At 42.2% G+C, this 15017-nt stretch overlaps 1 protein-coding gene across 1 annotated transcript in view; it reads right to left on the bottom strand.

The window, feature by feature from the left end:
* The window catches only part of USH2A (usherin), a 397013-nt gene that overhangs the window by 307505 nt on the left and 74491 nt on the right, over positions 1-15017 (bottom strand). The window contains exons 14-15 of the mRNA XM_036453544.2: positions 7251-7414; positions 546-704 (exon numbers count right to left, since the gene is read on the bottom strand). Of these exons, the coding sequence (XP_036309437.1) occupies positions 546-704; positions 7251-7414 (323 nt within the window). The remainder of the gene's footprint in view (positions 1-545; positions 705-7250; positions 7415-15017) is intronic.

Below are 15017 nucleotides of genomic sequence, written 5' to 3'. Positions count from 1 at the left end.
TCAAGGCAATCATATCCTACAATTTGCTTCACAATGTACCATAATTTATTGAAAGATTTTTGAATGTCTGAATTTTCCAATATTTTGCTATTAGAGTGGAGGTTTGAACGTATATTGTGATATTGCGTCCAATGATGACTATTCATTGAAGATGAATTTCCTCAAATAAATGTGCTGAGTCAAATGGCATGCGAAGGGTAAGGCTTTGCATATACTTGAACGACTTATGCTGCATGAAAAGCTGTACCCATGAGCCCACACAGATATGCCAGCAGTGAAGTTGGTTCTGGCTCCTTCACATCCTCATCTATGCCGGCTGGGTCTTTTTCCTTTCCATCTGTGAGAATCTGGTAAGCATCAATGGCTTATCAAATACGAAGCATCTTGTGTACTGCATTTCTTTACTAGTGAGGTGTATAATTCTCTCTCTGCTGGAAACACTCTGCTGGACATGGGAAACCACATTTATCCTCAACGTCAAAAGACTTAAGTAATGCATCAACCCTCTGCACAGTGCACCTTTTCATCATGGTCTCCACACTCACCGTACGGGTATTGATCTTCAGTTGCATAGATTTCAGACCTGTCCCTGAATAACCTGTAGGTAAGCTTCGGGGCGTTGGGAGAATCCGGGGGGCTCCAGGAGAGATTGATGGCCGAAGAACTTTGAACTTGTCCTCTGGGTGGAGGTTGTTGGGACGAAGCTAAATGACAATAGGGAGAGTATTTATTAGCAAAGGCAATCAATAAGCACACAAGTACGATGGAGTAAGAGATCCAGAAAAGAGGTCATTCTGTTTCAGGATTACTTCATCAAGAAGACACACGGTTGACCGAGACATTAATAAACAAAGGGCATATGTCATGAATTTCTAAAATAAACCATTTTATCTGTAAGCATAATATAGATTTGTAGGTCAGTGCAGCTTCACAGAAATATGATTGAGGAGGAAACACCAAAATTTTACATCAAGCACTTTTTTTTTTAAGGAACTAGCCAAGAATGCATCAACACTCATTTTCTATTTAATTAATTTAAATTGTGACATAAATAAGACCCACTGACACTTGAAACAGAAAAAGCATGGTGTTGAGGTTTCTGAAAAGGACATTTTCCATCACATTAAGCAAAATGCCTCATCTTGCTTCAGGGAGCACAGTGTTAAGAAAAGGATAATAGTTGGCCACACAAATAGAGATGGATGTTATGAATGCTAAATAGTCCAAATATTAGCAGGAAACAATTTCAATGTCCTATGTGGATACGCCAGCACCTGTAGAGGTGCCAGGATGGGAGATCATACTTATGTCAGAGTTTTAAAGAAAAATATTCAAGCTAGATACACTCTCATTCTTCCCCTTTAAATCTTTGTTTCTCCTTTGCAATTTGCATTGTTATATGAAAAATCCAACTGTCTGTGGTGCCTATTTAGATACAGGACAAGAGTAGTAACCATCTCAAAAGGACACATGAAAAGCAGATTATTTATAAACACCTGATATTTTCAAACTCATGGGTTCGTTCACCATAATTGATAAGGTCACTTTGATTGGCCGAACACTGACAGCACATTTGATGTTGCAGCGAGTTTTAATTTAGGGCTCTAAACACTGTTGCTTTTGGTGGAACCACAAAGATCATAAACTGTCTCATTTACAGCACTCTCTGAAAGCCTTGCCAGCCACGGCAATTTAATATTTCTTTTAGTGATTATTAGTAACTACATCTAAAACTCTGCATGTTATCAGGGGCTCAACAGATTGCAGGGTTAAAGCAATCAACACTGACCTTCAGACTATTTTCGAAAACAGGGAAATACTTTCAGGATGACTGCAAGAGAGAGATGTTTCAGTCCTAGGTCAAAGGGTACTGAATGTGACTCACATTCCACGAAAACTTCCTTGGCAACACACACACACACACACACACACACACACACACACACAAATACACACACAGAGATACATACACAGTACACAGGGCTTTTGAATATTTCAAGTTGGCTATGTGTTAGGACCACCGCCCCGCTATCTAGTCCAGGTTTTCAGTATGAATGGATAGTGCCTGTTTGGCATTTACGTGAGCATTTTCATAGACCAGAATGCTTAGATGGTCTCACACCCTTGGGGAATAAATATGAAATGCTGAGCATGAGATAACTTGAGGCCATCCTTCATGGGCAAAAAAGTAGATTTCTGAGAAAATGAGCACATATTCATTCATCAAAATTGCCAGGAATGGCCTCTGCATATGCCAGACTCTCATCCAAGGTCGGAACGCATGATATTGTGAGTGCATCCATCTGTCCCGGTGCCATGTGCTTTAATCTTGGCTTTGGCACTTTAGTGGTTGTACTTCTGTAGTCACGTTTCGATTGGACTCTTTGAACTTTTCCCTATTGATAGCAAGAGGATGACAATGTCACCTGTCAGGGTTATAAGACGGTGTGTGTCCCTCTCTCACACAAAAGGCTGGGAGTGCTGCCCAATGCAGAAAGTCATCTAGATCCCTCCAGCTTTTAATTTGCCATCCCTACAAGTTGTTTTTGTCTACACAGGCCCAGGTAGATGACCACTAAGTCCACAACTAAATCAGCAAGAAGGAGAGGAGGAGAGGTGGCGGGCATGCCCTGTGCCGGGGCGGACACAACCCAGGAACCCACACTTCACTGGTGCCCGCACATGTCAGTCAGAAGATGAGCAGCATGGTGATAATTAACTACAGGACAGGATAAGGCCATAGGCCCAGCTCTAAGTTCTGTTAACTTAAAACAAGTGGATAATGGGTACTGGGAGCAATGTGAAAGTGTCTTGTATAGATGAGATGAAAAAGTAAAAGAAGAGCTGGAGAATTATGAGATGTTTCAAAAGGAAAAAAAAAAAAAAAAAGAACAGGGTGCTTCTGGTTAAACCAACATGAATAGATTAGTTAGACGAAACCCGGCAAATCATCCAAAGAACTATTTCGGGGAGCTCTAACTCAGTGACTGGCAGGAGCTGTGTGGTCTGAAAGTATCTGAGCCTAAACACTGCCCATATCATTGGCTTATTCAGACATAGGAGCGATCCCATAGAAAGCCAGGCTATACATAAAAAATAAAAAACAAAAAACAAAACTGATTAGAGACATCAGTATGCTACAGTGGCGAAAGTTTTCCACCATTTGAGCCTATGCAAATTATTAAAAAAAAACAACAACAACCATACTAATAGCTTAAGTGTTTTCAAAGTAAAATCACAACTCACTCAAAGAAACTGTGAACCAGACTCATAAAAGAGGCAATCAATAGACAGACTCTTGAGTGTAGCCAACAAATAGTAAACTGGAAGATAAAGGAAGAGATGGAGCTTAAAGATACAGCAATCTGATTTATCCAATCCAAGGGAAAGAGGAACAGAAAAAGACAGAACAAAAGGGAACAGAGCCTCAGGGACCTGGGAGACAATGTCAGGTGTGCCCTGCACCAACATTTGTGTAATGGGATCCCAAAGTAGAGGAGAGATGGAGAAAGGGAGGGGCACAAAGAGAAACTGTGGTTGCCAGGGGCTGGGACGAATGGGGAGTATTAATGTTTAAAGAGTACAGAGTTTTCATTTCAAAGGAAGAAAAGAGTTATGGAAATGGTTAACAGGGATGGCTGTACAACATTATGAATGAACTGTCAGAGGGAGGAGGGTTGTGGGGCTGGATTAAGCATTAAGGACAAAACTCATAAACACAGACAATGGTATGTCTGAGGGGAAAGAGGGTGGGGAAGATAGAAGAGGGTAAGGGGGAATAACTGGTGATGGAAGGAGACTTGACTTGGGATGCTGAACACACAATACAATGTACAGATGATGTGTTATAAAATTGTACACCTGAAATCTATGTGATTTTATTAACCAATGTTATCCCAATGCATTCAATAAAAACGTTTAAAAATTATTAATATTGCCCTAACCCCATGGTTGGCAAACTGCAGCTCGCAAGCCACATGCGGCTCTTTGGCCCCTTGAGTGTGGCTCTTCCACAAAACACCATGGACTGGGCAAGTCTATTTTGAAGAAGTGGTGTTAGAAGTTTAAAAATTTTTGCTCTCAAAAGAAATTTCAATCTTTGTACTATTGATATTTGGCTCTGTTGACTAATGAGTTTGTCAACCATTCCCCTAACCAGTTTTGCTCAGTGGATAGAGTGTTGGCCTGTGGACTGAAAGGTCCCAGGTTCAGTTCCGGTCAAGGACATGTACCTTGGTTGTGGGCACATCCCCAATGGGAAGTGTGTAGGAGGCAGCTGATAGATCTCATTGATGCTTCTAACTGTCTATTCCTCTCCCTTCCTCTCTGTAAAAAAAAAAAAAAAAAAAAAAAAAATCAATAAAATATATTTTAAAAAATTACTAATATGGTAAATTTGCTCTGTATATTTTACCATAATAAAAATATTTCTTTTTAAAAAAGGAGAATTAAAACAGCTTCTTTGATAAGCGGGGGTAAAAAAATGTGAATGATAAAAAGATGGATAGATTAGCAATGGTAAACATAAAAGTTGAGCCGAAAGTAGAATAATATTAAGAAGAGAAACACATATAAATGTGTGGCTATATAAGTGTGTGTATGTGTATATTAGTTAATCTTATAGCCAGAATTTTAAGGCAAACTGCAATATTATTGGTTAGGAAAGTACACAGAAGACAGGACTATTAAATACTTGTTTCCTCCCATCCCTCTTACCAAAAAAAATGACCCTCATTTTAAAAGCATGAGACAAATACGGAAGGGCAAAAAGCACATCACACAACCAGAAAGCATACCATCAGAGAGGGCCTAACTGCTTTATCTAAAAGCAAATCAATTCTCCAGCATTCTGAAAATCAGATTTTAGGTTCCTACCCCAAAGCCTCATCATAAAAATAGAAATCACAGGCGCCATTGCTCAACTCTTGTCAGTGGTCTCTAAGGACATGGAGAAGATAACTGTTGTAGCCCCAGGGTTCCCGAACTGTGTAGGAAAACACACTGAGACACTGGGATTCGCAAGGCAGACATGCCCCTAGCATCTGTTGGATGGGAGGAAATCGGAGCCCGCGGTAGTTCACAGTTCCAACAATAGATAGCACCACGTTCCTTTTAATGGCATCCGTGTGAAGCGGGTTCCGGCCGCTGGTGGCATAGAAAGCAAGGACCATGTGAAACCCAGGGGGACCGTAAAGAAAGCAGCGCCATTCCTGTGTGCCCCACAGTCAGCACTTCCCTGAACCCTGAGCTCACTGTGCAAAGCTCCTCTAAAATCAGGAATCCTGTCTGTTTTCTCTCTTTAACCAATTTTCTCAGCTGGTCCGGGGCTCCCAATGTTAAAGATCAAAATTTTAAGCAGAAAAAGCAAAATGCCTATATCCAGGGAAGAATACTTAAGAATATGCAAGTTTTTTTTTTTTTTTTGAAATTATTCAAAATTGGAAGCATTTGAAAAGATCAAGGAAGCTTAGCCCAAAGAAAAGACATAGCATAAAGTACAGTATCTGCTGATACTAAGAAAAGTAGGCCAGTTCCCAGTGACCAGACTGGCCAGTTTTGCCTGAGGTAGAATTCCTAGACCGTATCTCAGAAACAGGAACAGGTAGCAAAAAGTGCAGCCGCTGTAAATACTTTCACACAAAGTTCATGGCAGAACCGATAAAAAAAATCACTAAGATTTGGCTTGTTGTAGTAAGTGATGATCTACAGCTGACACCCAGAACAATTGATGTTGCTCACAAATCAATCAACTCTATAGCTGATCAATGGGTAACAAATATTAAGTAAGTGGTCAGTAAAAGCCAGATTGGTGAGTAGACTGTATTTATACACAGGCAATTAGGATGGCGCTTTCTCAAGAGCAGCATAAACATCTGGAGGTATGCTAACATCTCAAGGTACCAATAACACATGTACAACATCTAACCACATCTTAGTCCTTAGCTATACCTGCCTTTCACTATCTCAAAACCCAGTACAGCCCTGGCTGGTGTTGCTCCTTGTTTAAAACGTTGGTCTGTGCACAGAAGGGTCTTGGGTCCAATTCCCCGTTAAGGGCATGTATCTGTGTTGCAGTTGCCCGGCCCAAGTTGGGGTACATGCCAGAGGCAACCAATGAATGCGTCTCTTTCACTTTAACATTTCTCTCTCTCTCACTCCCATCCCATCCCTCCCTTCCACTCTAAAAAGCAATGGAAAATATATTCTCGGATGAGGATTAACAACACCAAAAAATCGGGTACAGTTGCCGATATCCCATTAGTTCTCTCTTCCTTCCTTAAATAGTCAGCACCAGCCCAGGCCTGTGGTGACATGTACTAAATGATGGCATTTCCTTGTGCTGTTTCTCACCACCGTCTCAGGAAACCCCGAGGTGGACATGCACAGTACACCATGTGGGAGAGAGCTAGATACATGATCCTGAAGGAAATATAAAGAATCCATCGGTATGTAATGAGATTGTGGGGCAGCAGGTGACCATATGGAGCCAGTTCAAGGAACTGGAAAATGGTGCTGAGAAGCCGAAAGATGCTAAGAGATAAGCTTTGGCTCCCAAGAGTCAGAACTAGAAGCACATGAGACGTCTAAACAGTGAGTGCCGGTGAAAACAGAAAGAAAAGAATATCAAATGCAGGGGTTAATCATAAGGTTTGATAAATATCAATAAGCAACTAATATTAGCACAGTGCCTGTAAGACTTGTGGAATAGAATGACACAAAACTCTGAGTAACATATAAATCTTCCATTTGCTACAGGCAGTTGCCTGGAGATGGTGTTGGGTGGAGGGGGGACTGGCCATTTGGCTTAAGCAGTGATGTCCCTCAGTTTTGGCAACATCAGGACTTTGATTGGCTTCTTAGTGACACTACTTCAACACACCAGTGTCCATTTCCCATGAGTCATATACCCTGTTTCCCCGAAAATAAGACAGTGTCTTATATTAATTTTTTCTCCCAAAGTTGCGCTAGGTCTTATTCTCAGGGATGTCATATATTTCCATGTGCTAGGTCTTATTTTCAGAGGATGTCTTATTTTCGGGGAAACATGGTATTCATATCATTTCCCATGGCTGAATTAAGGAAAAAGAACACATGTGTCATTTCATGTACATTTTTGTGTTTTCATTTCTGACCTTAACTTTCCGCCTTGTAGCTAAGCCTGCCGGGTGGGTGCTCAGAGGGGAAAGAGAACACGGACCCTCTTCCCCAGGTGCTGGCTCCTCACACACCAGCACACGAAGCTCACTTACTTTTGCTGCAACCCCACGGGTTGCTGGCATCCAAGTGGCCTGCGCCAGGAACACAAGTGTCGCACGTTGAGCCAGTGACAAATCGTTTACAGAAACAGCGGCCCGTGACCAAGTGACAGGTTTCATTCAAGGCTCCGGAGAGATGACAATTGCAGGGCTGACATCTGAAAACAAGAGGAGTAAACCGTCAAGCGTTCCGATTAATAATTCATGGCAGGAGGCACACATGTCTATGGATAACACTATGGACTAATGTGGTCCCTTTTAGCCAACAGGCGGAAAGGGATTCTTGAGTTAGACAAACCACCATATTGAGATACAACAAAACAGAAAAAAAATATTTTTATCCAAATGCTGTTTATGATAAGCCTCTATGAAGCCTTCTCCTTGGAAGCTAATTAATGGCAATAAAAATAAAAAAAAAATGTTACTTTGCTTTCTTACATGCCCCAGTACATCTCATGGATTATTTTGAATCCAGTTGTTCAGCTGTACATTTTGCTTTCACACAAAAGCAGTTCTCTGACAGCTAAAAATCAAGATTACTAGGTCTCCTCCAAATTATCTTTTCAAGTATCTATCAAGCTGTGAAACAGAAAACTGGATGTGGTCATCACTGTCTTCCCTAAATATCTTGATATTCTGTATTTGGTTTTATGAAGTCTAAATTTCACTAAGAAAACAGGTGGAGAAAAACATCCCAATACTGACGATGTGTGAATAAAAGTTATGTTTTCTTTTCTATTGTATGCACTGAATTCACTTATCTGGATTGGTGGGAAAACAGAGCATGATCCTGATCTTTGAAAGGACGGTAATTAAATAAATACAATGAGAGAATTGCACTTCAACTTTGATTTCTTGCTCCTAAAATTGCTTGTAAAAAAAAATCACTGTTGTCACATTTTTGCTACGACAGAAATGAAAACCTATTTCTTCAAACTCTTTTTTTAAAAAATATATATTTTATTGATTTTTTACAGAGAGGAAGAGAGAAGGATAGAGAGTTAGAAACATTTATGAGAGAGAGTCATTGATCAGCTGCCTCTTGCACATCCCCTACTGGGGATGCGCCCGAAACCAAGGTACATGCCCTTGACTGGAATCGAACCCGGGACCTTTCAGTCCTCAGACAGATGCTCTATCCACTGAGCCAAACTGGTTTTGGCTGTTTTTTCAAACTCTTAACCTGGTATAATGTCATCAGTGAGGATGAACAGTTTGGATGCCAGGAAGTATTAGAAAAGCAAAAACAGTACTAGTGAGAAGACTGCCCACGTTGAGCAGGGGCCTTGCATAAGATAACACTTAATAAAAACATTATGGACCCACTGCACTGTCTCCTGAAGACACTGGGCGGACAGTTCCATGCTCCCTGCAATGTTAGGGTGTGATCTCTCGGGCAATCCTTCAACACCCTCAAAAAGGCTGATAAAAGCCAAGGCTGCTAAGTAAGCTGCAAATTTGTTTTATGGACTAAGCCACCTGGGGAATAAAATAAGGAACAGTTTCTCTTGAAAAACCACTGTCCTGTCGTCTGCCCTTCGGATGTCGTGGTAAAAGGACATTCCTCCCCTCCCCCTCCTATAGACAACGACACGGAGTCCTTTATATACAGACGTCGCATCAGAACTCCATTTCAAACCGGCGTTTTGTTTGGGCTACTTACGTATTAGCACATTAGGCGCTGAAATTAAAATGGGATTCTAGAAGCTGGGGGGGAAAAAACACACACATATTTAATTTGCTCTTCATTTCATTATGTGCTATTACTTAGAGTAAATTGTTTGTAGGCGTTTTATGTCACGTTGGTGAGCAGTGGCAATGAGTGCTCTGCTTCCCCCAGCGTGCGTATTTATCACCACTCCACTCCCGAATATAAGTATCTCTTGAGTATTTCAGTTTTTATTACCGTTCACTCATGAGACAATCACACTCATTTTATATACAGTACATTTGGAGGAACGGTTTCCAGTGTATAGCATAATTCCTTCTCCTTGATGTGCTTCCATTTGCTGCCAGCGGCACGCTTAACTCTTAAGTCAGCTCTGTCACTGTCCGCAGGGTATTGCGTCCTGCATCTCCAAGAAATAAATAAATCGTGTCCTCCAGAAGCACGCAGGGTGGCGAGTAATTAAATGTGACTGTTCCCGATGTGAGAGTCCCTTATCCCGGCCCTTGTTGTATCTCACTTATTGGACTGGTTATAATTGCACGGCTTTAGTCGGAGGGAGTTTTATGTGAATGGAGTTCACCGGAGACTTTCTGGATATTATCGTCTGTTTCCAGCCTGGAGGACACTGGGGATGATTTGGTAATTAAGGCTTAAGTAAAATGATTCCTGTGCATTTCTCAGCCGCTCGAATATGATTTTAAACATTTCCAAGACTCTTTTAGCAAATAAGCTACAAGTCTGATGTCGTTTTAGAAGGTACCGCTCCTCCAGAGCAACTCCTAAATGAAATATGGCTCGCGTTTATTAAAACAGAATTAAACGTAATAAAGGGAAAGATGTTTTAAGCTTTGGACGAGAAACAGCAAACGCGGATGACTTGCGATATTGATTTTGTCAGGATAAATGGTTTCTGTAATATTAATATAAAGAAACCTTTATTACACTGACTCTCCCGGTGTAGCCGGGGTTCTCCCACAATCTGTTTAAAATCTCCATTTTTCATCCTTATGGGAAAACCTCACTGGCTAAGTGGATTTCATAAAGAGTAATCTGTCAAGATGTATATGGATAAACAATTTGTGATGTTTATTGACTGGTTCATTATGGCAAACAAAGCGGCGGAAGGCTCCGCTAATCGCGCGCGCCCTGCCCAGGAGGAGTTGCCTGGGCCTCGCTGTTGACTGGACACGATGGGGAAGAAGTTAATTGGCCTCTGTCTCTTAAATCACAAATCTCATCTATTTTACTTTCCCGAGAGCGTCTTCCCGTGGAACAAACAATGGGAGAAAGAGTTATCCTACTCCGTTCTGTTGCAGAGGCATTGCTAATAATGAAGGGGATTGCCAAGAGCTCTGCTAGGTCTAAGAACAAGTGCCAGGAAAAGATCACATATTGGCGCTGCTCTCCGGATGCCTCCCTGCTTGTCCAGGGTCTCAACGCAGGGACACCATAAAACGGACTTCAATGTACTGAGTGGCGTAAAAACATTCATTGAGGGACCATTATAGGCTGGGGCTGGAATAACACTGGAGAGATAAATATGAAAGGACAGAGTTGGCCCTGACCTCAAGAAGCTCATGGTCTAGTGAGGCATTAAAAAATAGAAAGGGCATTAATAAAGATGTAGGTAGATTCTTCTTTATTGATTTCAGAGAGGAAGGGGAAGAGAAAGAGAGAGAGAGAAAACAAAACAAAACACAGCAATGGAGAGAGAGTCATTGATTGGCTGCCTCCTGCATATACTAGGGATTGTGCCCATAACCCTGGTATGTGCCCTGACTGGGAATCGAACCATGACTTCCTGGTTCATAGGTAATCACTCAACCACCGAGACACGCCAGCCCGGCAATTCTTCAAGAGCACAGGAAATGGGCCACTATCTAGTCTGGGGACAGGAGAGTGATAGAGAATGGAGTATTAAGAAGAAATCTTGAAATGTTTTGCTTAATAATTAAATTGGAATAAACCAGGCAAAACAAGGAGGGAGAAAATAGAAAAGGGCAGCAGGAGAGAGTGTCAAATTGTAAGCAAGTTAAGATTTTTAGAGACCAATCCAGAATAGAAACAGATGGAGAGGGAAGGTAAGGAGAGAGAAGATATTGCTAACTTAGTACAATTGTGACACTGTCGGGGAGCAATGGGAAGGAAGGGGTTAGACCTGAGAAGCATTTAGTAAGTAAAGTCAGTGGGATGAGGTGGAAAACCTAAGAAGAGAGGTAGAGAAGGGCCTGGAGTTCCTACCAGTCTTCTCATTTGCTGACGGTTGGATGAAAGGGACACCATTCAGCACCAAGAACAAAGGACGAAGAGACTTCAAATGACTGAAACATCCTAGACAAGAATTACTAATGATCATTAATGAGCAGAACAGAAAGAGGCATTAAGGCAAATTGGAGAAATTGTCAAAGACTTTTCTTCCATCCCTAGTCCAAAAACTAGCACACAATGGGGCTCACTACATTTTGTGGAATAAATGACAATGGAGCTGCTTTGAGCCCTTTTTGACTGGCAGAGCTGTCCCCCTGGCTAACCTCCCCTCCAAGACTGGCTTTCCTCTGACTCCTTATGACCAGAGGACTTCTCAGTTGAGTCCTCTTGCACAGGTCCCAGGAGAGCTAGAGCGCCCTCTAGATGATCTTGGTTTCTCTTTCTCCTCTCCCCCCGCTCCCCCTCCCCCCCCAAGGGTCAGATTCTATTTCATTTCAGCAGTGGAGGTGCTTAGTACTCCTTCCTCACAGCTTATTAGCACCCAGATTCTCTTGGCACTGGAATGGGGAATGTGGGGCTTAGAGACACTCTTGTATGAGCTGGAAGCCACACTCAAGTGGCCTATGGCTTGCTTTGGTCAAGAGCATAAGGCAAAAATGCCACCATGGCAGCTCCAGGCAGAGGCCTCAATGTCCTTGTACGCTTCTGCTGTTTTTTGTGGGGACACTGCCACGATCAACCAGGGCTTGCTCACATGTGGGCCCATTTACCACATCACCCACATAATAGGACGCTGTCCAAAAGTCATTGAGGGGGGGGAGGCATGAATCTGTGAGAAACCCCCTACTCCCAATGAACCCAGGATCACACCGTGGAAGGAAATATGTGGACATGCAAACAAACGATCTGCTTCCGCCCACGGGAAGTCACTGGTCTGGTTCTCAGAGAAAAAGCCAATCGGCAGCTGTTGGAATATTATAGATGCATGTGAAGGGATGACTGGACCCAATCCATAAAGTTGTGCTCACATGGAGAAAGTTGGCAGCAAAACCAACCATGATCTGATCACAGAAAAAAAAAAGTTAACGTGTTGCTTGTTTTAGAACTCTGAGCATTTCGATTCCCTCCCCAGCCTAGCCCCCAACTCCCCCCTCTCTGAGGAAAATGACAGTTCCATGTATGTCTGCTAGGAAGAGACAAGGAGGGATACATCTGGCCATTTGAAGCTTAACACACACACACACACACACACACACACACATAACACATACATACACACACACACACACACACATAAAATACAACTAATTAAAAGAGAGAGAAATCATTAGGGAGGAAACCTTTAGGGATTGTGATGAGTGAGTGATAAACAAGAAAAACGATGGTGGAACAGATACACGGGTGAGTCCCAGGGCCTGTGGGAAGGAGAATCCCAGTTACAGGTTAACTTGGGGACAGTGCCCAGGCCTGTCCTGTCACCTACGCATACTAACTGCCCACGGAGATGGGGGAAGATGGCCCATTTTTGTCTCATTGTGTTTGGTTTAGACAAACACCATATCCTTTTTTTTTTTTTTTTTTCTTTATTGATTTCTCAGTGGGCGGACTTTTTTTTTCTTCATTGTTCTCGGTACTGATTAAATCCAGCTCGCTTTATGTGTCAGAGGTAAATGAGGTGAATTTTGCACTCAGATCGGCTTTTTAGAAAGCACGCCCTTGCCCTAACCAGTGTGGCTCAGTGGATAGAGCGTCTGCCTGTGGACTGAAGAGTCCCAGGTTCAATTCTGGTCAAGGGCATGTACGTTGGTTGTGGGCACATCCCCAGTGGGGGGTGTGCAGGAGGCAACTGATGGATGTTTCTCTCTCATACATGTTTTTAACTCTCTAACCCTCTCCCTTCCTCTCTGTAAAAAATCAATAAAATACATTTTTTCAAAAAGAAAATAAAATAAAAAGAAAGCACGCCCCTTCCTGTGGTAGGGGAAGGAGAAGGAACCACGTGGATGAGGAGAGGCGAAGGGTTCTCCTGCTTGTTATTGTTGCTTGGGGGCATTTTTGTTGTTGCTGCAATTCAGGAGCAGAGCGTATTTTATTGTATTTATTTTGCCTTTGGGAGTATCAAAGAAAGTTTAAAACTCAGGAAGTACAGTAGTGTACATGAAAGAGAACGTGGAGAAGAGAAGGGATATAAGCAAACTTCGTGGAGGGATTAAATAAGACCGCCCCCAAAAAATATGAATGGTAAAAGCAGATGAGAAAGTCCATTTCTTTTCTGAACCAATTAAGGGATACTTGTATCTCCTCCTTGCTTAACAATAAAATATTTATAATCCATTGTAGAAGTTTGGAAATTAATGAAATAAATTCATACCTGTAAGCATACCTGGTTCAAGGTGTATTCAATTGATTTTTAGCTTTTTGCCTTTCTGTTTTTTGAAAAGTTTCACATCAGGGCATAAATGGACATTTTCCTATACTTCATGTCTTTATACACATTGAAACAATGAGTGAATTTTTCTCTTCAGGAGACAAAAATTCTTTATACTAGATGGAATCCCATATATTTTGGCCATCTTGGTACACATTTTCAAAATAGCCATTGTTGGTATATATTCACGATAGCAACCAGAAGTCATCAGGGAGACTTCAGTATCACTCAGGAAGGGAATGAAAATCATAAAAAGAATAAAATCCATTTTTATCTCTTCTCAATGATGAGCTACAATATGAAGCTGCGCGATTCTCGCTGTCACATTTGGAAATGCCTTTCTCAGTGACCTTCGGGGCCTGAGGATTTCTTCTCTGAGGATTATCAGTGTCACAGCGGAGAGCGACAGCCGCATCCGTCAGTGGCAGGGAAGTCCTTCCCTGTGACCCACAGCACCAGGGACACGTCTCCCTGGTTGTCCTGGGCCCCCCGTGGCCTCAAAGGGCTTTATTCTTGCTGCTCTTTTCAGAGAAGCTGCATTGTATACGGTGGCTCTTCCCAGGAGCAGCCTCTAATCAACATCAGAGCCAGCCCCATGTGATCTGAGCTCTCACACAGGTGGGTGGCGGGGACTTGCACAGGGACTGTGTATGTCCCTCTCAACAAGACCAGGATGGCATGAGATGGCATGAGACTTTTCACTTCTAGTTTTGCAGGAGGGGAGGCAAGTCATGACAAAAATTAGTTCTGTGTTGGCTCTACTTAAGAATGGAGGCATGAGGGACATGTACATTTAAAACTCAGAGGGAGGCCAAAACCGGTTTGGCTCAGTGGATAGAGCATCGGCCTGTGGACTGAAAGGTCCCGGGTTCGATTCCGGTCAAGGGCATGTACATTGGTTGTGGGCACATCCCCAGTGGGGGGTGTGCAGGAGGCAGCTGGTCGATGTTTGTCTCATCATCCATGTTTCTAGCTCTCTATTCCTCTCCCTTCCTCTCTGTGAAAAATCAATAAAATATATTTAAAATAATAAGAATAATAAAATAAAACCTCTTAAGGTATTAAATATAAATAAATAAATAAATAAATAAATAAATAAATAAATAAATCTCAGAGAGAGGGCTAGCCATTGGCCTGGAGGTCACGGTAGAGAGCCGAAGAGATAACATCCTGAGAGCCACTAACATGTATGGATTGAGGTGAAATCATACACCTGCTTGTACTTTGAAGGGGCACAATAAAGAGGAGTGATCAGCGTAAGAGACAGAAACAATAAATCACAGGAGGAAGATGTTGCAAGTCAAAGGAAGAGATAATTTTTAAGAAACAGGGTGGACCATAAGATAATGGGCACTTTGGAAAACCAGGAGTCCGAAGACACAGCCATAAATCAATTTTCCTTTCATCTCTCACGGATCCTTTCATATATGATCTGGGCAATGCCCCTGCCTGCCAT

The sequence above is a fragment of the Pipistrellus kuhlii genome, unplaced genomic scaffold (assembly GCF_014108245.1).
Source record: "Pipistrellus kuhlii isolate mPipKuh1 unplaced genomic scaffold, mPipKuh1.p scaffold_m20_p_25, whole genome shotgun sequence".
Lineage (NCBI taxonomy): Eukaryota > Metazoa > Chordata > Mammalia > Chiroptera > Vespertilionidae > Pipistrellus > Pipistrellus kuhlii.
Note: the sequence above shows the minus strand (reverse complement) of the source record. Positions and strands in the feature narration are given on the sequence as shown.